The following is a 21,466-nucleotide window of genomic DNA, read 5'->3' as shown; positions in this document are numbered from 1 at the left end:
TTTTCCATAATGGCTATACCAATCTGTACTACCATTAGCAATATACAAAGATTCGCTTTTTCCTATGCACTTTCCATCACTACGACTTCTTGTCTTTTCAATAATAATCATCTTATCGGGTGTGAGATGATAGCTATTGTGCTTTTCTTTGCATTTTCTTGATGACTGGTGATGGTAAACATATTCCCACATATCCGTTAGCCATTTTTATGCCTTCTTTGGAACAATGTGTACTTGGGTTCTCTGCCTATTTTTCAAAACTGGATTGTTTCTTTGCTATTGGGTTGTATGAGGTACTTACGGGTCTATTTTGGAAGTTGAATCTTTCGTGAGATACATAGTTTGTAAATATATTTTTCCATTTGGTAGATGGCTTTCCTACTTTGCTCATTATTTCTTTGCTGTGCTTTTTAGTTTGATGCAGACGCACTTGTTTATTTTAATATTTCTAGCCTGTGGTTTTGGTGTCAAAGCCAAAGCATCATTGACAAGATCGATGTCAAGGGGTTTGCTCCCTAAGTTTTCTTTAAAGAGTTTTATACTTTCAGGTTTTATATCTAATACTTTCATCTGTTTAAAGTTGATGTGTGTTTTTTAGTTAAGAAAAGGATTCAATTTAAGTCCTTTGCGTGAGCATATCCACTTTCATAGTCACAGTTCAACGAGAACTACTCTTTATCCCTAATGTTATTTCCTGATGCCCTGGATGAAAATTATGGAATACATGTGCTTTTATTTCCTGGAACTCTTTCCAATTCCCTTGTTCTGAGTGTTTTAAAACCAGTACAAGAAATTATCCAGAAATTCCAGTGTTGGGTATATAACCAAAGAAAGCAAAATCAGAATGACAAAGATATATTTGTACTCTGAAATTCACTGCACCACTGTTGACAACAACCAAGAAAAAGAATCAAGAGAAAGGTCCAATAACCGATAAATGAGACAATGGACTATTACTCTGCCTTTAAAAAGAATGAAATATTGTCACTAGGGGAAGCATGGATGGAACCAGACACTGCAGCAAGAACTTCTGGTGTGCTATTGCACAGTAGGGTGACTACAGACAGCAGTTATATACTCATATTTCAAAAAGATAGAAGAAAGAATTTTGAATGTTTTCACTAAGAGGACATGAGAACTGTTTGAGGAGATAAATGTTCGACTAATTTAAATGTCATGCAGTGTGTGTGTGTGTGTGTGTGTGTGTGTGTAACTTTACATGGAACCCCATTAACATACGATTTTATGCTTTTATAAATCAGTTGAAAATAGAAAACAGTAAAATAAACATCACACAATGTATACACATATCAAAACATCACATGGCATCCCACTGCTGTTTATACTATTTATATGTTTTTATGTGTCAGTTAAAAATAAACTTAACTTAGGTGGGCTGGGGATTTAGCTGAGTGGTGCTGCCCTGCCTTGAAAACACAAGGTCCCGAGTTCGATCCCCGGTACCAAAAAAACCCCCAAACAAACCAAAACCAAAAAGGTTTGTGTAGAAATAAACTTAATTTAAAAATAATGTAACCAGTTCACAAAACTAAAACTATTTAGAGGTTATACTGTACTAGGAAAACGTTAAGTGTTTTCACACAATGGTTTGTATATAGGCACAGGATCTCCATGACTCACTACCCTAGGTCCTTGGGCAAGTTTCTGTGTTCCTCGGTGTTCTCATCTACAAAATGAGGAAAACTAGTTGCCTTATCATGAAAGATTCTTGTGAGGACCCAGTGGGTTACTACAGGGAAATATTACCATATATAAGGCGTTTGTAATGGTGCCTGGGACGCAGGAAGCACAAAATAAATTTTCCTCACAGAGTCAAGAGAAGCCACCACAAAGGTTGATGCACTGACAACCTTCGTACCCGGGGCCGAACGAGCTACTCAGGAGGATGGCTGCAACTCCTGACGCAAACTGGAAACCAGGAAAGTCTGCCCGACTGCCATCGCCTGTCCTCACATCATTTGAAGAAGCTTCCGACTCAAATCTGGAAACCTGGACCAGCTGCCCTCTGGACTCAAACCCTGAGTGTGCTCTAAGCGTTAACCTTTGTGTCTGTAGTACCCGCACAAGTGACTCTGGTCAAATATCTGACGGATCAGTCTACACATATGCCTGACTGCAGCGGAAGGCCACCGGTAACACCACTTCTCTCAATAACAGGCACTGCCCATATACTAAAATTGGAACGTTACAGAGAAGATTAGCATGGCCCCTGCGCAAGGATGACACGCAAATTCGTGAAGCGTTCCATATCTGTGCTCGCTTGGGCAGCACATATACCAAACAGGCGCTGCCGACGGTTTCATTGGACTGACCTGACCAGGAGAAACTGACATCAAGGGACTGAGAGATCAGTTCAAGGGCTTAGGAGATAACTCAGCTGCTAACTTCATGGACTGTGAAACTTCTGGGAGAGGTCTCAGGCGGGATGAAAGATAGGACTGAGGACATTTTACCCCAGAAGTTACTTGTTTGGGAGATGTTGGGTAGGTGAGGCCTGTCATTCAAAAGGAGGAGGAGAGCAGCACTAGCAGGACGTGGGCTTTGCAGTCAGGGGGACCCAGGCACAAATTTTGCATTTTCTGTTTGCTAGCCCAGCGACCATGTCTGGTTCATGGGCTGTGTGTGTGCGCCTCAGCTTCCTGGTCTGTAAGATGGGGATGCTGACATCCACCTCCCAGGGCTGCTGCGAAGGGAAAACAAGCCCAGGCACTGGCCCTGCCCCGCTGAGACCTACAAAGCTGCATAAAAGGCAGCAGGGGAAGCAAATGCTCCCAGTGTGTCTGGGAGACCTGGAGATGGATAGTGGAGGCCAACACAACACAAGGAGAGCGTCCATCCACTGGCCATTTCCATTTTCTGGCCCCGGAGGATGGAGGTTTCCACTTGTTGCAGTTACAGACCCAGCTGGAGACCTCTTTCATGAGGCCATGTTGGGCAGGTGGGACATAAACGTATACAGGGCCAGGCTGGAGGAGTTTGGGTGAAGAGGCAGAACTGAAAAGCATTGTGCAAGAGTGGGCTACTGAGGGCAGATGAATGGGTGGGCTTAGCTGCACTGCAGGGGATGAATGTGCTATCTGGCTGTCTGAAGAGGAGGGGTGAAGGATATATGGCGGGAAGCGCCCCCTTCGAGCCCCCCCCCATCCTTCCCGCAGCCCACCCAGCCGGGGAATCGCATGCGCACTGGGGACCTGGAGGAAAGGGCTTTTGTTGGGAAAGCGGACCGGCTGGAGGGGTCCGCGCATGCGCAGGCTCCCCAGCCTCGGCGGGTGCGCGGAGAAAAGGGGCGGGGTGGTCCGAGCTGCTGTGCTGGCAGCAGTAGGCGAGGGCGCGGCTGCGGGGTTCCTGGTGCTGAGCACGGACGCCATTGGAGCCCCAGGGAAGGTAAGGATCCAGCCCCAGACAGGACCGGGCGAGAACGAGTGCAAGCCCACACGCTGTGCCCTCTCCCTGCCCTCTGGATCTGAACAAAGCCCTAGCACTCAGACCCGGAACCTCCTTAGACCCAGCGTCTAGATAGGACCCCCACCACCACGACCATCAGACCCAAGCGCCCCGATCCGAGCCTACTTGTACAGAAGCCTGCAGTCCCAACCATTATGACAGACCCTGAGCAGAGCTTCTTTAGACCCGAGGCCCCACCCCCACCGCATCCACTCCTAGATTACTCAGGCAGAGCTGACTGCTCGCGCCTTCCTGGAGTCCCCAGTCCCTGGACTTTGAGCTGTCCAGCTGTCCAGGCATCCAGTTCAAGCCTTACCTAGGTCCAAGGCTCCCATCCTCTGAGCTCAACCTAGACCAGAATCAGCTGAGCGCCCCCCCCCCCCCGCCTCCTGGACCTCCGTTTCCCAGAGCTTTCTGCTGACCCTGTTCTCTGAGCCCTCCTATTTGCTCCTCTTCCCACCCCACCCCACCCCCGCCCCTCACCCATCCCCGTGATCATGGTCTCCAGCTCTGGCCCTTAAATTCAAGCCCTTTGTTTCTCCAGGTTTCAGTGCATCTCCTTTGGGACTTTTGGGACCTGAACCCTCAGACACAGCCCTTACTCAAATCTAGCCACCGGAGTGGGGAGCCTGCCCATCATCCTAAGCTCCCCTTTCGGTGGGGTGGGGTGAGGTCCCTCTGAGATCACTTCCATCCCTCTGCCAAGGCTCTGTCCCTGTAGACCCCGCTCCCCCCACTCGTGCTGCCTGGTGCAGCCTAGTAACCTGATGATTGCTGCCCCTCACCTCTCCAGAGATAACTACCCGCCACTGGGTCCTGCCCCTTGCCCCTGAGGCAGAGCTATCGGCTCCTTGGGACCCACAGCATGGCTGAGGGAAGCTACAGTGTGCAATCTGCAAACTCCAGTGTCGAAGACATGGATGAGGGGAGCCACCAAGTCAGGGAGGAAGAGATGGTTGGAGGCAACGACTATGAAGAGTTCGGTGCTTTTGGTGGCTATGGCACCCTCACCAGCTTTGACATCCATCTGCTCAGAGCTTTTGACACCTTGGGTTCCGGCTTTCACATCTTATCTGTGAGGCCCCTTCTTGGCCACCTGCTTGCTCTGGGCTTTCTCCCCAGTGTGGGGGGCGGGGGGTGGGGGGGGCGAGGAGTGGAAGGGAGGACTGAGTGGGGAAGGCATGCCAGCTTTCCCAAACCTTCCCTGCCCTTCTAAAGGAGGGGTTTCTGGAAGTCCTTGGGGTGGCCAGTGCTGCCTGGTGGGAAGAAACTGGGCCACAGGCAGAGCACCGTGCCAGTGTGTAGAGTTGTCTGTCCTCCCCTCCCCTGCCCTCTGGCCTTGCAGAATGAGCCCTGGGAACTGGAAAACCCTGTGCTGGCCCAGACCCTGGTGGAGGCATTGCAGCTGGATCCGGACACCCTCGCCAATGAGACGGAGGCCCGTGCCGCCAATGTGGCCCGCTCTGCTGCCTCCAACCGAGCTGCTCGGGCCGCTGCCACTGCTGCCCGTAGGTCCTTCACTCAGGTGGTGGCTAACCACCTGATCCCCCCACTGCCAGCCACAGGAGACAGTGCCCAGCCTATGACCTATGCCGAGGCTCAGGGGGCCACCCCTGAGGCAATCCTGGCCTCACCACAGACGTCCCAGGTGTCAGTCGCCAGTGAGATGGCCGCCCCTGGAGCTCCAACAATCTCCACACAGTCCCAGACGGCCACCCCGGACCACCAGGCTGCCGCCGAGGGTCCTGGTACTGCCTGTGCTGAGGGTCCTGGTACTGCCTGTGCTTTCTGTCCGGCTCCAAGTGCCAGTGAGACGGATGCCACCCGGCCCCAGGCAGCCTTCCTGGGCCAGAACGATGTCTTTGATTTCACTCAGCCAGCAGGTGTCAGTGGCACGGCTTTCACGCGCCCCAAGAGACCTGCCCCAGCCCAAGAGGCTGCCACAGAGGCCCCCAGTGCTGCCTCTGGCATGTCCCAGGCAGTGCCTGCCAAGGAAGTGGCAGCCACCCGACCCAAGACCACCAAGTCTGGGAAGGCTGTGGCCAAGACTCGGTGGGTGGAGCCTCCGAATGTTGGGGCCACAGCTGCTGCCAACACCAAGATGGCCACAAGCATCCCTGAGCCTGAGGGGGCAGCTGCCACTGCTCAGCACAGTGGTGAGCCCTGGGCCAGGATGGGAGGCAAGAGGACGAAGAAGGTGAGCCCCTACCACCTGCCCAGCCCCCCAGCTCCTCTCCTTTCCCGATGCTCTCCCCCTTTCTCCTCTGCTCCCCACCCTGTCGCTCCTCTCCTCTCACCTAGGCCACGTCTCTTGGGTACATGCTTGTGGAGTATGTTTTGACTCCGAGTAGTTTCTGCCCTCGGGGCTGGTGGGAGAAGAGGTTGGCTCGGAGCCTGGCGCTTAGTAAGCTCTCAGCACGTGCCAGCCACTGCTCGTACTACTTTTGCTGCCAAGTGCCTGCTATGGGTAAGGTGTGTGCTGCGTGCTTCTGCCTGGGGAGTCCGGAAGCCTCGGGTTGCTCCTCTCTCTGATGCTATTGCAGTCCAAACACCTGGATGACGAATATGAGAGCAGCGAGGAGGAGAGAGAGCCTCCTGCAGTCCCAGCAACCTGGAGAACATCGCAGCAGCCCCCAGTGACAGCCCGGGCTCAGGTGGCCCCTCGGCCCCCGATGCCCCTGAGGTCCCAGATACCCTCGAGGCACGTGTTGTGCTTGCCCCCCCGCAACGTGACTCTGCTGCAAGAGAGGGTAAGAAGTCCGCTTTCCCCATCTGCCTCCTTTCTTCCCCCATGGTCCAGCACTCTGTGGTCACCCAGGCCTTGATCTGCCCACACGCTCCTCCTTCTGCAGGCAAATAAGTTGGTGAAATACCTCATGATCAAGGACTACAAGAAGATCCCCATCAAGCGCTCAGGTAGGCACCTGTGGCCCTCTTCCAGCCCCTGCAGCTCTGCAGGCCTCTCTTTGCGTATGTGCCCCACCCTCCAGGCAGTGGCAGGGTCTCTCCATTTCCGCAGGACAGGGGCCCGACTGGCTGCCTTCCTTCCGCACGACTGGCCTTGGGGCTGCAGCCCTCGAGGCCCTGCTCAGCCCAGTCCCCTTCCCCACCTCTCCCCCTCCCGCAGACATGGTGAAGGACGTCATCCGAGAATACGACGAACATTTCCCCGAGATCATTGAACGAGCCACATACACTCTGGAGAAGGTGGGTGGGGGGATGGGAGGAGTGGGGAAGCCCGCAGCCCTTCCAGGCCCAGTTCCTGCCCCGAGTGCTCCGGAAACCTCCCGTGGTCCTCTACCGCTGAGCTTCCGGCGCACCTCCGGTAATGTAACACATGCCCCTCTCCTGGCGCCTTTCTGTCGTGCTCTCTGAGTGGGTCCCTGCAGTGCGTCCCTGCTGCCTCTGCCGGCACCAGAGCACCCACGAGGCAGCCCTTGCTGACCCGTCTTCTCCTGGCCTTGCCCAGTGCTTTCGACTCCCGGATGAGGGGATGAGGAAACGTTCAGAGCAGGCACGGTGCCTCCAGCAGGGGGTTTGGTCTCACTTTTCTCGCCCTGTAGAAGTTTGGGATCCACCTAAAGGAAATTGACAAGGAGGAACACCTGTACATTCTTGTCTGCACGCGGGATTCTTCCGCTCGCCTCCTCGGGAAGTAAGGAAGGGAACCAAGGTAGTGGCTTCCTGGGCGGTGTCCCATCCCCACCCCTCAACCTCTTGGGGGAACAGGACCACTGGGCTCGAGGGTCCACCCCCGCTCTTCCTCTGTGGTCGCTGTGCCTGGTGACTGCTGGAGAAAAGAAGTGGCATTCTGGGGCAAGGCCTTGGTGCTGTGGGATTTTGCTGGCCTCCCCAAAGATTCGGAGGAAAGCAGCTTGTCCCTGGCTACCACGTGCCTGGCTTGGCCTTGGCAGAGTAGCCCTCCAGGGAGACCTTCCCAAAGAGTGGGGGGAGTGGCTTCTGACAAGTGGCATCCCTCTCTGTCCACCCTTAGGACCAAGGACACTCCCCGGCTGAGTCTACTGTTGGTGATTCTGGGTATCGTTTTCATGAATGGCAACCGTGCCAGCGAGGGTGAGTGTGAGCCCTGCAGCTGGGGATTTGGCCACGGTCCCATCTTCGTGTGCCAAACTCTTGTACCCCATCTCCCCTCACAGCTGTCCTCTGGGAGGCACTCCGCAAGATGGGACTTCGGCCTGGGTATGACTGGCTCCTCGGCTCCTGCCCCTCGGTGCCATCCTGTGGCAGACGAGGTCCCGGGATTGCAGTGGCCTGGGGTCTGGTGCAGGGGAGTAGGGTGCCCTCGGCTCGGTAGAGAGGAGAGGAGCTCATCAGGCTGGATGGGGGTATCCGTCCCGAGCTCCCAGCCCCTCTGAGCTCACTGTCCCCAGAGGAGAGCTCAGAAAGGCAAAGGAGAGCAAGGCCTTCCATCAAGCCCCTCCCTCGAGCACCCCTGAACAGCTGTCCTCTGGCCTCTGCCATGCGCCCCGGCTGCCTCCATGGGGATGCCCGGTGGGCTGGGAAGCTCGGGATGGAGCTGGGGAGTGCTCCCACCCACTCACACCAGTGACCTCCCTCAGCAGTCATGGATTCCTTTGTTTGCCCTCAGGGTGAGGCACCCTTTCCTTGGTGATCTGCGGAAGCTCATCACAGATGACTTTGTGAAGCAGAAGTAAGTAGTGACTGAGCTCGCCTTGTCCAGCTCTCAGTGTTCCCGGGTGCCAGTCTACTAGAGAAAGCCATTCCCAGTCTCACATTTTAAACTGGAGCCATGAGTGGGGTCAGCATGTGAGAGTGTAGAGGGAGTAGAATTCTGGGGCTGTCTTGGGGAAAGGGAGCAACTCCCAGACAGCCAAGGACAGGGTGCAGGGGAGGGGTAGGGAACCTATGACGTGTGAGCCGCAGCTGGCTGTTTGTTATTATCAACAGCTCTAAAAGGTTCGTGTAGGGGATGATACGAGCACCATGTCATTGAGCACCTGCCCCGCAGGCGGGCACAGTAGTTTCCCTTGTGTTCCTCCTGAGCAGCCTGGGGCTCAGAGAGGTGGCAGTTTCTGAGCCTAGCCGACAGCTGGTAGGGCCAAGAGCCCAGTTCTCTTGGTTTTCAGGCCAGGGCCCAGTGTACACACTGCCCAGCGCCCCCAGCATGAGAGACAGGAGGGTGGGGGGTGGGGGGTGCAGAGGAATCTCAGGGTGTGCGTGGAGCTGCCCTTGGCTGAATGTTGCTTCTTCTTCTTTTCTGGTCATTTTGTGTAGTGTGGATCTTGCCCAGGCTCAGCTAGCCCTCCTTGGGGACCCTTGCCATGGGGTGTGCTCAGAGCAGGGGGCCCGAAGAATGGCTTCTCTGTTTACAACACACCCAACAGGAATCCGGGGCCATTGTGAAGAGGGGCACAGCACTTGTGTCCTCCCTGTGAGCAAATGCCCTACATGTGTCGCCTCTGCGCCTAGACAGGGCTTCCAGACAGGATCACCGTCCTGAGGCGATGGAGGCCTCGCTGTCGCTGTCGTTCAGCTGAGGTCCTGGGAGTGAGGTCGTGCAGGAGTCCAGGGCTGAGGACCCAGGTGGTCCTCTTCTGGGAGGTGGGCTGCAGCACCCTGGCTGAGGAGGGGCTGCAGGGAGCGCATCAGTTCAACCACAGGTCAGCTTGGCTAGAAGCAAAGGGTGATTCCCTCTCACACTCAGGTACCTGGAATACAAGAAGATCCCCAGCAGCAACCCACCAGAGTATGAGTTCCTCTGGGGCCTGCGAGCCTGTCACGAGACCAGCAAGATGAGGGTCCTGAGATTCATTGCCCAGGTACTGGAGAGCGTCTTTGTCAGGTGCCAGCAGCAGGGTGGTGCTTGCCCTGCTTTGTTTGTGTCCTGGTCACCACCTTTCCCCTCGGGAGGCTCTGAGAGGTTCCTGAGTTTCTTGGGCAGGGGTCACAGAAGTCATAGCATGGGGGGTGGGGCGTATTCCCAGCTCTGGCTCAGAACGGTAGGAACCCGGGATTTTTAGGCCAGGGCCCACCCTCTCCTTGGTCCTTGGAGAAGGTGGGAGCAGGCGTGCGAGCGGGCCTGACAGTGTGCCCATGGGAAGGGGTGGCCAGCAGGAGGTGTTCCTTGAATGTGGGGTAACCCTGTCATTATGGCTGGCTGCTGTTTCCCACCTCAGAACCAGAACCGAGACCCCCGGGAATGGAAGGCTCATTTTCTGGAGGCTGTGGACGATGCTTTCAAGACGATGGACATGGACATGGCCGAGGAACATGCCAGGGCCCAAATGAGGGCCCAGATGAACATCGGAGACGAAGCTCTGATTGGACGGTGGAGCTGGGACGACATACAGGCCGAACTGCTGACCTGGGATGAGGACGGGGATTTTGGCGACGCCTGGGCCAGGATCCCCTTTGCTTTCTGGGCCAGGTACCATCAGTACATCCTGAATAGCAGCCGCACCAACAGGAGAGCCACATGGAGAGCTGGTGTCAGTAGTGGTACCAACCCTGGGGCCAGTACCAGCATCCTAGATGGTCCCAGCACCAGTTCCACCATCCGTACCAGAAATGCCGCTAGAGCTGGTGCCAGCTTCTTCTCCTGGATCCAGTAAGATTGTCACGGGGACCTGAGACCCTCTGGGAGAGCTGTGGACCAGCTAGGTGATGTCAGCGGGAGGCCTCTGGAGGGCTGGGGTGGGGCAGCAGTGAGCCCAAGGAAACACACTCGTGTCATTGTTTGTCCCCCTCACAGGTTATTGTGGGTTCTGATGTGTACATGTTCCTTTTCGTTCCTCATGTTGCAGACAGCGTTGAGGAGCTGCGGTGGTCGTCCTCACCCAGCCGGACGGCCTCCTCAGAGGCCCTCTCACCCAGCACTCTGGGCGCTTCTCCCTGTGCGTTGCAGGGAGTGTGAAGATGAAGCTTCCCTTGTTCTTCTTGCTTTCCTCGTGTGCTTTTTCTTGTGTGTTCATGGTTTTGGTATCAGTGTTACATTAAAGTTGCAAATCAATGTGGATGTCTCGTCCTTTACCTACACAGGGGGGTCCTATAAATGGCCAGTGGCTGGGCTCTTCAGGACCCCTGGGATCAGCGGGCCCCATCCCTGTGGATAGAGGTGCACGGGTCTGGGTGGGATGCTGGGAGTGTGCGTATTCCAGGTGAGTGGGGAGGCCATGAATATAGGGGAGCCCCAGTCCACGTGGTTATGTGATTGAGTCTCACAAGGCAGCTCAGCAGCACTGGCTAGATGCCAAGAGCAGGCAGGAGAAGGAATGGCATGGAGGACTGGAGGTTTATGCCACACGTTGCGCCCCCCCCCAACCCAGCAATGGGGTCCACAGGCACTCACTGGCATTCACTCAACGCCTCAGCCCCCATCTTCGAGGAGATGAGGTTCCAAAAGCCGTGGTTCGCCATCCAGACAATTCTGGGTCTCCTCCTTGGGGCCGAGTCTTGGGGAAAATGAGGCAGGCTTTATAAACGATGGCTTTACCCTGGTGTTGGGCAGCCAGCGCAAGAGCTGCTGAGAGAAGAGGAGGTTACCAGAGCAAAGTGTTAGGCACGCCTAGACAGCCCATTGCCAGCGAGGAAACGGAGGCCCGTTTGGGGCTTCCCTGCTCTTCCCCAGAAGCAGGGCCCTCCTGGGGAGGCCGAGGCCAGGCCAAGGTGCTGGCTGATACCCAGAGGCAATGGGGCACATGAGGCTGCAGACCCTCCAGGTGCAAGGCAGTGAGGACAGACAGGTGGTTCTGGGAAGGGCTCAGAAGCAGGCATGCATGGTGTCTGGGGATGCCCCGAGTTCTCCGGTCATGTCCACAAGCTGGCAGGACAGACAGCCAGATGACCAGGCCAGAAACAACGGTGTCAGCGACCCACGCCCTGTGCCCCGCTTGCTTCTGTTGCCCCTAAAAGAGGCTCCCATCGCAGCCAGTCCCGATCCTGATCCAGACTGGCTACATAAATCGTGAGGCCTGGGGAACAATGAAAGCTCGGGTGTGATTGCTCAAAAGTGATTAAAGACTGCAGGAGCTCCACAGCAGAGCGGGGAACTGCACTGGAGCCCCTTTGAGTTTGGGACTGGGGAGGCTGCACACTCAGGACCTGACCGCCCCGCTTTTTACACAGGCTTGTAGGATTGGTCTCCGTATTGGTGGCCTGTGCAGGGATCCTGTCTGGAGCTGAGGTCCAGGCTCTGCCACACGGACTTTCTGGTATTCTGACGAGCACTGAGTCCCAAACTTTCATTGGATCACAACACACAGACACACATGCACGGTGTCACGCACTCAGACAGACACGGAGACACGGAGTCGTCTTCTCTCCACCTGTCCAGGTCTACGACTGGGACTGTGGGAGAGATGAGAGCTGCCTGGGACCCCGGGAGGCCTGGCGTGATAAGGTACACACAGTGTGAGTGGGACCTCTCAGGACATTTGTGTGCATGCAGTAGGCACATGCCTTCTCTAGGGTGGGGCAGCCTCTGGTCTAAGTTTGAGCACTGCGTCCAGAGGCCATTGGAGACAGGCAGCTTAGCTTATCTGGAAAGAAGGAGGAAGCAACCCTCAGGGACACAGTGCTGGGAAGGGCACCATTTCCCAAGGCTCTGTGCTTTCTGGGCACTCACCCTTCTATCTCCCCTGCCTAGGGGCCCAGCCTATCTCCCCCGCTTCACTAGGGGCCCAGTCTCCACACTTCACAGGGAGCAGTGAGAGGGCAGACTGGGCAGGGAGGACGATGGCCTTGGGAAACAGCCGACCTCCTCACTCTGAGCATCAAAGGAAGACCAAGGCAGGCCTCCCTCTGGCCCAACCCAGACCTTTCACAGATGCTCACCACAGAAGCCTGTGATTCCTGTCAGCCAGAGTTTTCTGAGACTCTGGTAAGCGCCAGGTTTGTGTCAGTGTCGCACACGGCACTGGCCAGGTCGCATCGCCTTCTCCTCAGCCCAGGCCTGCTCTCTCTCATCCCTACTGCACTTGTTCGTGGACAACCAGTGGTCCAGTCACTAGTCTGCAGCTGTTGATGATTATATGGAAAGTTGTTCTGAGTATTCGTGTACCACTTCTTGTCTGAGTGTCCTTTTCCTTTATCAGGCAGCCCTGAGAGGAGTAGGGGTAGTAGGAGTAGGGTCCATTCCCTGGAGGAGGGACCTGAGGCTCCCAAAGATAAGAGACTGGCCTGAAGTCTTCTGGCCACGGTGGCAGCATGGGGATTCAAGCCCTGGACCTTCTGAGAGCAGGATGCCTGCTCTGCCTCTTGCAGGGTGTTGTTGATCTTATGGAGGAGCTGAGTGTCCTCGGGACAACACCCTCTCCCGCCCCACACTCTCTCCCGATACCCACTCTCCTGCCCACCAGGCTCAACACATCAGGTCCCACTGCACCACCACCCGCCACAATGCTTTGGGGGTCCTGTCCACCCTCATCGACCGCATGAGTAAACATACTCCCAGGAGAAAGGGACTTTCCTGAGGCCTCTGACCCACCTCTGCCCATGCCTCAGTCTGTGACCTTCAACCAGCATCTTCTCTTGGCCTTTTGTGTATCTTGTTTTCTTGTACATAGAGGTATATTCTTATGGACTGTTTCCCCCTTGACTATTGGGTTGTCTTTTTCATAATGAAGGAAGTGTCCTCTCCTCATTTTGCTCCATTTTCTCTATCGGGTGGGTATATTGCAGACCTATTCTCACCATCGGTGGTCTGCCATTTCATTCTCCTACTGATGAAGTGTAGAATTGCTGAGTTTGATGAAATCCAGGTAACGTTCCTTTGTGTGTGGTTATTACTTTCAGTGTAAGAGAAGTGAGTCGTTTGACTTCTGCATGTTCACCAGCACTTATTCACTACCAGAAGTTCTTCATTTTAGCTTTTTGGACTTTACATTGAGGATCTGAATAAATTGAAGATGTCTGAAATCATAGCAAGTTACCGTTTCTGACCACAGTGGGTTTAAACTAGAGAAATCAATCCCAGAAGAGTAAGTGGAGAATTAACAAAAATGTGAAAATTAAGCAATACCCTTTTCGATAGCCAACAGGTCGAAGAAGAAAACCACAAGGGAACTCAGAAACTAGCTAGAGACAAATGAAAGCCAGCACACAATATGCCTCAGTTTATGAGATACAAGGGAAGCCCTGTGAAGGGTGGCGGTAAGAACTGCAAATGCGCACATTAGAAAGGAAAAATAGTCTCAATTCTACAAGCCAACTTTATCTTATAAGAAGTAGAAAAAGAAAAACCCTTAAACCAAAGTCAGCTCAAGGGAGGCAGTAGTGATGAGTGGAGGACAGAAAAGAAAAAAAATGAAACAGATAATAGAAAACCAACAGAAACAAAGATCCGCTTTTGGGAAAAGATCGACATGGTTGGCAAACTCTTCAGTAGACCAGTGAGAAAAAATAAATAGAGAATACTCAAATAACTACATGCAGAATGAAAGAAGAGACTTGACTGCTGATGCTGCCAAGAAAAGTTAAAAGATTATAAGAGAACACTGTACTGGAAACAATTATACATCAACAAATTAGATAAGCTAGAAGATATGGATAAATTCTGAGAAATGTATAACCTGTGAACACTGATTCGTGATGAAGTTAAAAATCTGAACAGACCTATAACTAGTTAGGGCACTGAATCTGTCATCATAACCTTCCTTACAGGGACAAGCCAGGGCCAGATGGTTTCACTGAAGAATGCTACCAAACATATAACAAACAGTCACTGATCTTCCTCAGTCGCTTCCAAAACACAAGAGGTGGGAACACTTGCAATTCATTTTAAGAGGCCAGCATTACCCTCACACCAAAGTCAGACAGATGACCCACAAATAAAAACAAACAAACAAACACAACGAACCTCCAACTAACATGCTGGAAGAATGTGATCCAAAAATACTGAACAAAACACTAGCAAACCGAGTTCAACAGAGGATGAGAAGCCTTTGACCAACGGGGATTTTCTTAGAGAATGCAAAGAAGATTTAATCACTGAAAAATCAATCTGATGTCATGCACCAAATCAACAAGAGGCAGGGCAAAAAGCACAAGATTCCTCCAAGTGCTGCAGTAAGTGATAATTCAGCACCCTTTTATAACAACAGCAACAAAACCAGTCAACACAGTAGGAAGACAAGGAAGCAACCTCAAAATAACAAAAAGTCAGATGTGAAATACCCACCGTGAACATCACACTCAATACTGTTTGACCGAATTCTTTTCCTCTGTCAGGACAAGGAAAGGACATCAGCACCTGCCATTTCTCCTTTCCATTGCCCTAGAAGTTCTAACCAAAGCAAGTTCAAAAGAAAGAAATCAAAGGCTTACTCGAACTGGGAGTGGTGGTGCACTCCTGTAATCCCAGCACTTGGGAGGCTGAGGCAGGAGGATTGCTTTGAGTTCCAGGCCAGCCTGGGCTCCATAGTGAGTTCAAGGCCAGCCTGCATTACAAGGTGAGGCCCTGTCTCAAAAGAAAAAGAACAGGCATTCTTTATGTACACTTAAGTGGTGCCACCGCCTGCCACTCGAGCGCAAGGTCCAGAGTGCGATCCCCGGTACCTAAAAAAGAAAAAGAAAAAAAAAGAAATATCCCTGAATATCCCCCAGCTCTAAGAAGAACTCGTCGAGCCAATTACAAAATATTTCAAATGAATCATAATAAAAACTTAGAGGACAATTTTAATTGTCCATGCTACATAAGGCAAAAAACAGACAGAAATGTAATGACCTATGTCAATATCAAGTAGAAAAATCCAGATGAAACCTAAAGAAAGTAGACCAAAGCAAACAAAGATAAAAGTGTAAATCAGATAAAGACAAAACAGGACAGCCAAAATTGGTTCGTCGCAAAGACAAGAGTACAATTCATACTCGTCTTGTGTTGAGCTTGACAAAACAGAAAGAATTTGAAATAGAAAATAGAGAGAAACGTCTGGAATGATTGAGGAGACATGGCTATCGACAATGAGCTTTTGAAATGATTATTAGTCCAAAAAATGAAAGATCTTATGCTAATCAACTTTAAAATCCACATAGAATGTATACACTTCAAGAAAACACATGAAAATGACAAAAAAGACAACCTAAACTTCAGAGTAGCTATATACTGGATGAGTGCAGTTTCAGGGAAGCCACCAGGTACGCCACCACCACCTAAAAATAGCTTCCAGGTCTGGAGAGCTCCAAAATGTAATCCCACCAAACATGTCAGGAAGAAAGAATGTCGATGTTACATTTGCCACACAATATTAAAGAGAGGAAGCAGTTGCCATCTGGTGTCCCGGGGCCAAAACCATTATGAGAGCATGGTAAGAAGTGAAGCACATAGGCCTGCCCATCTTTCACACAAGCACAGAGAGAAGAGTCTTGAATGAAGTATTACCACAGCGAGCCAGCTGTGTATCTTCAGGCACATTATATCACAGACAAGTCAAAAACATTCTCCGAGTGCAGTGGCTCAGCCTTTGAAAGAACCGATGTGTCTCAAAAAAGTAAGGTACTAAGGAGAAAAATGCGATGTTCCCTGCAGAAGCAGAATCTTCACTTTAGAAAGTGATGATTCACGGGCCAGGGATTTATTTTAGCTCAGTGGTTCTGCCGCCTGCCTCGCGCCAAGTCCCAAGTTCGATCCCCGGTACAAAAAGAAAAGGAAAGAAAGTGATGTTTCGCTTATGATAAAACCTCTGAGCAAACTAGGACTAAGAGGGAACTCTCTTAATCCAATCCGACGATCTCAAAAGCCAACAAAGCCCACGACAGTTAATGCCGAAATGTGGAAAGCTTTCCTTGTGAGACCAAGGAAAAAGTCCTGGACATCTCCGTGGTCACTGCTTGCAGCTTGCAGTGAAATAAGGGGAGAAAAAGTAATGAAAGTGACCCAGGGAGTAAAGCCTTAAAGGCATAATTCTGCTCACCAAAGGACATGTGTCTGAAGATTCACACAGTAACGACTGCAGTGTTGTACTCTGGGAGCTACTGAAATGCCATATCAGAAATGGAAACTGTTGATAAATTGTGATGAAGTCCTACGATTGACTTTTCTATTCAGTAATGAAGAGAAATGAACTACAGGTGCACAGGACAAGAAATACGAATAGGAATAAATCAGAACACGATATTGCCAAAAGAAAGCCAGATTACAAGAATGTGTACTATAATGAGCCTACTGACTATGTGTAACCAAGTTCGCAAAGAGGCAAAATTAAAGTGCTAAAAGTCAAATCGGTGGCCAGATTAGCTGAACTGGCGGAGGGTGTTACCAAAGAAAGGCATGAGCTTGCTTTTCGGTTGCCAGCAATACTGGGTTTCTGAACCTGGACTGAAGTTATTGAGGTGTCTGTGGTGCAACATTTGACTCTGTGGTGCATTCACTTTTGGTGCAAATGTGTGTTTTGCTCTATTTCGTTTTCTTTTGTTTTTGGAGTACTGGGGATGGAACCCAGGGCTTTCACACTGAGCTGTATCACCAGCCCTTTTGTTATTTTTCACTTGGAGTCAGGGTCTTGCTAAGTCCCTAAATTGCCCAGGCTGGGCTCAATCTCATGAACCCCCTACCTCAAGCCTCCCAGAGGTACTGGGATTCCATGTGTTTGCCACCACCTCTGGCTGCGTTTTATTTCGTTAAATGTTACAAAAAGATTTTTACATGAATAGAATCCCAGATGCATCACAAAAATGGATTCTTCGGTAAATTGTATATTTTCTGACCACAAAGCCATGAATACAGAAATTAGTAACAAAGATCATCAGAGGGTCCCCCATAAGTCTGGCCCTGCACTCACAGCAGTCCTCCTACCTCAGTCTCCCAGAGTGCTGGGATTACAGGCATGCACCACCACACCCGGCCTGCCATAAGTTTTTAAATTCATAAAGATCCTCCTATATAACCCTTGACTTCATAAAAAAAATTCACATGGGAACTAGAAAATACTTTAAACTGAGTGATGAAGGCAACTTGGGAGGACTTTGCCCAACAGATTAGTAAGTCTCCTCTCTTGAGAAGGTTGGACAAGCCGAGCGAGAATCTCCTGCATGTGTGGGAACAGGCAAGATGCCAGCAATCTGAGTTTCCAGTGAGGCTAGACATGGAGGATCTCTGCAGACAGAAACTTAGATGGCCTGTGTGGGCTTCAGATATGTGGGTATGCCTTCAGGTGAGCGTCAGGTTCCGAACTGCATAAATCTGCTGGCTCATGCTCTGCAGAGGGGGAATCTGTCCCCAGACTCCTAAAACGGAGGGAGAGCAAGTTGCCCAGTTACAGGGAGCTGAGAAGGGATCCGGGTGCCTAGTCGATTTGTAGCGCATTCGTGCAATTGGTAACACTAACCCCAACGTGCAGGAGTGTGTGCCAACCACACCTGGTGAGGCAAGGTTCAGGATGGCCGCCTGTGGGCTTTCCTTGCTGCTGCCTTAAGATCCAGCTCTCTTAACTCAGCCAATCAGAGAGCGCTCATCTGTGTCCTTTCCACCGGCCAATACAGTATTTCTAGTGTCGTCTTCCTCAACCGCTTTGTCTTTGTGGAGCCAAGCTTTTAAAAAAAAGACCGGATGGAGGCAGTGGAGAGGGAGAGACAAAGGGAGGCGAGAAAGAGAACGGATGAATGAGAAGGGCACAAAGGTGCCCGGAGCAAAGGTCCACTGACAAGTTGAAACTGCTCCTCAGCACATTTTGGTCGGTTACTTAGTCAGATTGCATGCAGTCGGCACCCAGCGGGACTTTATGATCACACTTGGACTAATGCAAGGCAGGACCCCCGACTGAGTCCATCATGCTGCCAAGATGGAAGAGGACGCTTGCCCCAAATTACAAGCGAGCTGGTTACCTAGAGGCCGCGAGAGGATGCTGGGTGGCAGAAAAACCAATGTCCATGGCATTGTCTGCACTGAGCCCAGCACGGAAATTAGTTCTCCCATCACTTACTCCCACAGCTTCCTGTTATTTAGGTCCATATCTCTCATGGTAATTTTCAATGCGAGACTTATGCCTGTGATTCATTTTATGATGCACTGCCCTCGTAGGCTGAACACAACATGGCCCACTTCAGGCCATCATAACGGAATGAATGAGGTATTAGTCATGCCATAAGTAGCAGGGTAGGGAAAGGGGAAGGAGGTTGGTGAGAAGAAAAGGCTCGGTGAGAAGGAGGAGGGACACACTTGGAAAATGGAGAACAAGAATGAGAGAGGGAGGAGAAAGCCAGGGACAAGGACAGCAGAAGAGGGACAAACAGAAAGATAATGCAGGGAGGAGAGAGGGAGGAGTTAGAGAGGAAAGATGGGCAGTGATGATGGATGCAGAAGTGAGGTGGGAAGTGAGGACAGGGGAATGGTGTTTAGAGGAAATGGGGGTGGGAGCAAGGAGAAAAAGACTGGGGAGAGCTCCTTTCCAAAGGGTCATAAGTGAGCACAGAGTAGGAGCGAGGACAGGGGAAAGGGGGCTGTGAGGCAGAAAGGGTGAGGAGAAGCCGTCTGCTGGGTTTGAGCCCTCTTCCCTGCCTGGGAAACATTGCAGTCCTCCTCTCATGTCTGGCCTGGGACTCCATCTCAGAGGCAGACAATGGCGAAACGGGGGGGGGGGGCAGGGACACACAGGACGCCTCTTCTCTGCTGAGTGTCCTACATCTCAGCCTTCCATGGCAACAGGAATGCCCTCCGTGACAACGAGGGAACCTGCCATACCTCCAGGCTACATCTGCCCTGGCCAAGTTCTTCACCTGTTCCTTCCATCCCCTGCCGGACGCAGCTCCTACCAACACCTTTAAGGGAACAAGTCCCTTTCCCATGGCCCCTAACTGTAGCGATTCCACATGAGTTAACACCTTTTGGGTGGTCATAGCACAACTTCCCCCACAAGCATCCTATGGGCCAGCCAGTGCAGTGCTATGTATGTGTGTGCTCAGGGGTGGATGTAATGGTATTCTGAGGGATCAATATATTCGTGGAAATGGTGAATTCATTCAGTGTGTGTGCTTTGCTAAAATCTCTGCCCCCAGGGGCCTTCATTTCAAGGACCACCTCTGCTTTTCTCCCACAGCCCAGTGAATGCATCAGACACTCAGCTTCAGTTCCCATGGCAACGGGGCTAATGGTCTAGGGACTAAGGATGAGACAAAGGGAAAAGCAGAGCAATGTGTGTGCTCTGTGTTCCTCTGAGGTACACAAGCTCCTATTCAGGGATAAAAAGGAACATTGCTATTTAGTTCTACCCTGCACTCCTCTCACTGCTTGGTGGGGGAGGATAGAAAGGTACAGGGACCCAAGGGGAGTTTCTATATCCCCACACAACACCCACCTACATGATTTGGGGACCTAGCTTTCCCTGTCCACTAGCCAGCTTCTCACCGAGAATTTGTTTGACCTCCCAGTCATGTGCGTGGCATGTGGAATTCTTGCTCTGTCCTGGTCACTTCCCTTGTCCTCCAGCATCTTAGCCACTGCCACGTTGTCGGGTTTTCCAGTAGGCTCCATTTTATGACACAAAAATGTTCCAGCCCTATTTCTGAAATGCTGCCTCCAGAGAAGTTTCACAATCCTCACTAACGGAGTCATACAGGACAGACCACCCCCTCCACTCCTCTGTGGCCTCAGAGATCTTGCTCCAGACACTGAGACCAGTTTATAAGGCTTCCTTTTTCTGCCCACCCCTGTTCTACTTGGCCTTTGGGGAGGCTGTGAGGAGAGAGGTTCGTGCTAGTCTCCTGTGTTTAAAAATCGGGAAGTGCACGATCATCCTACTAGATGCAGGAAAAGCATTTCATGGAGTTCATCATCGATTCACAATTAAAACTCTATGCTGATAGGTAGAGAAGGAACTTGCCTAAACATAACAGACACCGTGAATGAAAAAACCTACAGTGGACATCAATACAGTGGGGATAAATTAAAATCTTTCCCTCTAATTTCAGATGCAAGACAGGGATGCCCCTTCTCACCCCTTCTACTCAACATTAGAAGTTCCAGACAGAACAAAAAGACACATTCAAGAAATCAACAGCACCCACATCTAGAGGAAAAAAATAAAAATTTTCTGTTAGAACAAATACATTCAGAGTGGTTACAGGATAGGAAGTTTACATGCAGAAATTAATAGCACTTCCATATGCAAACAGTGAACTACCTAAAAAAGAAATGAAGAAAACAACTCATTCACAATATCAACAAAAATAATAAAACACTTAGAGATAGACCTATAGAGGTATAAGACTCATATGTTGATAATTAAAGGAGTGAGTGAAGGAAGCTAAAGACACAGATGAATGTAAAAGCATTCTGTGCTCATGGACTGAAAGAACTAAGATTGTTAAAACGCCCATCCTACTTGAAGTGATCTATAGAGTCAATCCAATCAATGTCCAAATCCCAAAGGTGTTTTCCACAGAAAGAGGAAAAGTATCCTAACATTCGTGTAAAACCACAAAATCCCCCAAGCAGTCAAAGCAATCCCAAGAAAGTGCAAAGCTGGAGGCATTACACTCCCGTAACTCTGTGATACTGGCGTGCAAACAGCCACACAAAACAATGTAATGAATCAACATCCCAGAAGTAAACCCACATATGCATCACCAACTGATCTGTGCCAAGGGTGCCAGGAACACATAAGAGAAAAGATAGTCTCTGCAGTAAATGATTTGGAGGAAAATCGATATCCATACCCAAAAGAACGAAACTGGATCCTTACCTTATACCATACAGAAAAATTAACTCGAAATGGATTAAACACTTAAACCTACGATCAGAAACTTAATCCCCTGGAAGAGAACAGGGGTAAATCTTCTTGACTTTGGTGTCCAGAATGATTTCTTGAATTTAACACCAGAGTACAGGCAAAGATACCCAAAGGAGATCAGGCAAACCTCAAAGGGTCCAAATGTGACTATATCAAAATAAAAATGTTTCAGGTCAGCAAAAGAAACAACTGAGCAAAGACAAGCTATGAAATGAGGGAAATATTAGTGTAAAGAGTTCATTAAAAAAATTAAGAACTTCCTTAAATGCAGTGCCAAACTATACAACTTGATTAAAAAT

General features: G+C 50.9%; 1 protein-coding gene, 1 non-coding gene and 1 pseudogene across 6 annotated transcripts; all 3 read left to right on the top strand.

Annotated features, from left to right (window-relative positions):
* The first annotated feature begins 2,176 nt into the window (after positions 1 to 2,176).
* LOC147824368 (U6 spliceosomal RNA) lies at positions 2,177 to 2,275 on the top strand (annotated as a pseudogene).
* A 1,000-nt stretch (positions 2,276 to 3,275) lies between these two features.
* On the top strand, positions 3,276 to 10,456 carry LOC147824366 (melanoma-associated antigen D4-like). 5 transcript variants are annotated; one of them, XM_087189692.1, is made up of 13 exons: positions 3,276 to 3,405; positions 4,259 to 4,540; positions 4,811 to 5,662; positions 6,009 to 6,215; positions 6,318 to 6,381; positions 6,593 to 6,672; positions 7,029 to 7,120; positions 7,460 to 7,539; positions 7,623 to 7,665; positions 8,075 to 8,137; positions 9,152 to 9,266; positions 9,624 to 10,054; positions 10,251 to 10,456. In XM_087189692.1, exons 2-13 carry the CDS (start codon positions 4,331 to 4,333, stop codon positions 10,258 to 10,260), a joined length of 2,247 nt encoding a protein of 748 aa, XP_087045818.1. In that variant the 5' UTR covers positions 3,276 to 3,405; positions 4,259 to 4,330; the 3' UTR covers positions 10,261 to 10,456. The 5 variants fall into 5 exon arrangements, with proteins under 5 accessions (XP_087045818.1, XP_087045819.1, XP_087045815.1 ...); XM_087189693.1 differs by having other exon boundaries at positions 9,624 to 10,107; XM_087189689.1 differs by having other exon boundaries at positions 6,485 to 6,672.
* Positions 8,771 to 8,899, top strand: LOC147824367 (small nucleolar RNA SNORA11). Its single transcript, XR_015442414.1, has one exon. It is a non-coding gene; the product is annotated as a small nucleolar RNA SNORA11 (small nucleolar RNA).
* Positions 10,457 to 21,466: the final 11,010 nt, after the last annotated feature.

The sequence above is a fragment of the Heterocephalus glaber genome, unplaced genomic scaffold (genome assembly GCF_053883595.1).
Source record: "Heterocephalus glaber isolate CG9 unplaced genomic scaffold, H.glaber_assembly_v1.0 deba00001546, whole genome shotgun sequence".
NCBI lineage: Eukaryota > Metazoa > Chordata > Mammalia > Rodentia > Bathyergidae > Heterocephalus > Heterocephalus glaber.
The sequence above is the reverse complement of the archived record's forward strand: the minus strand, read 5'-3'. Positions and strand labels throughout refer to the sequence as shown.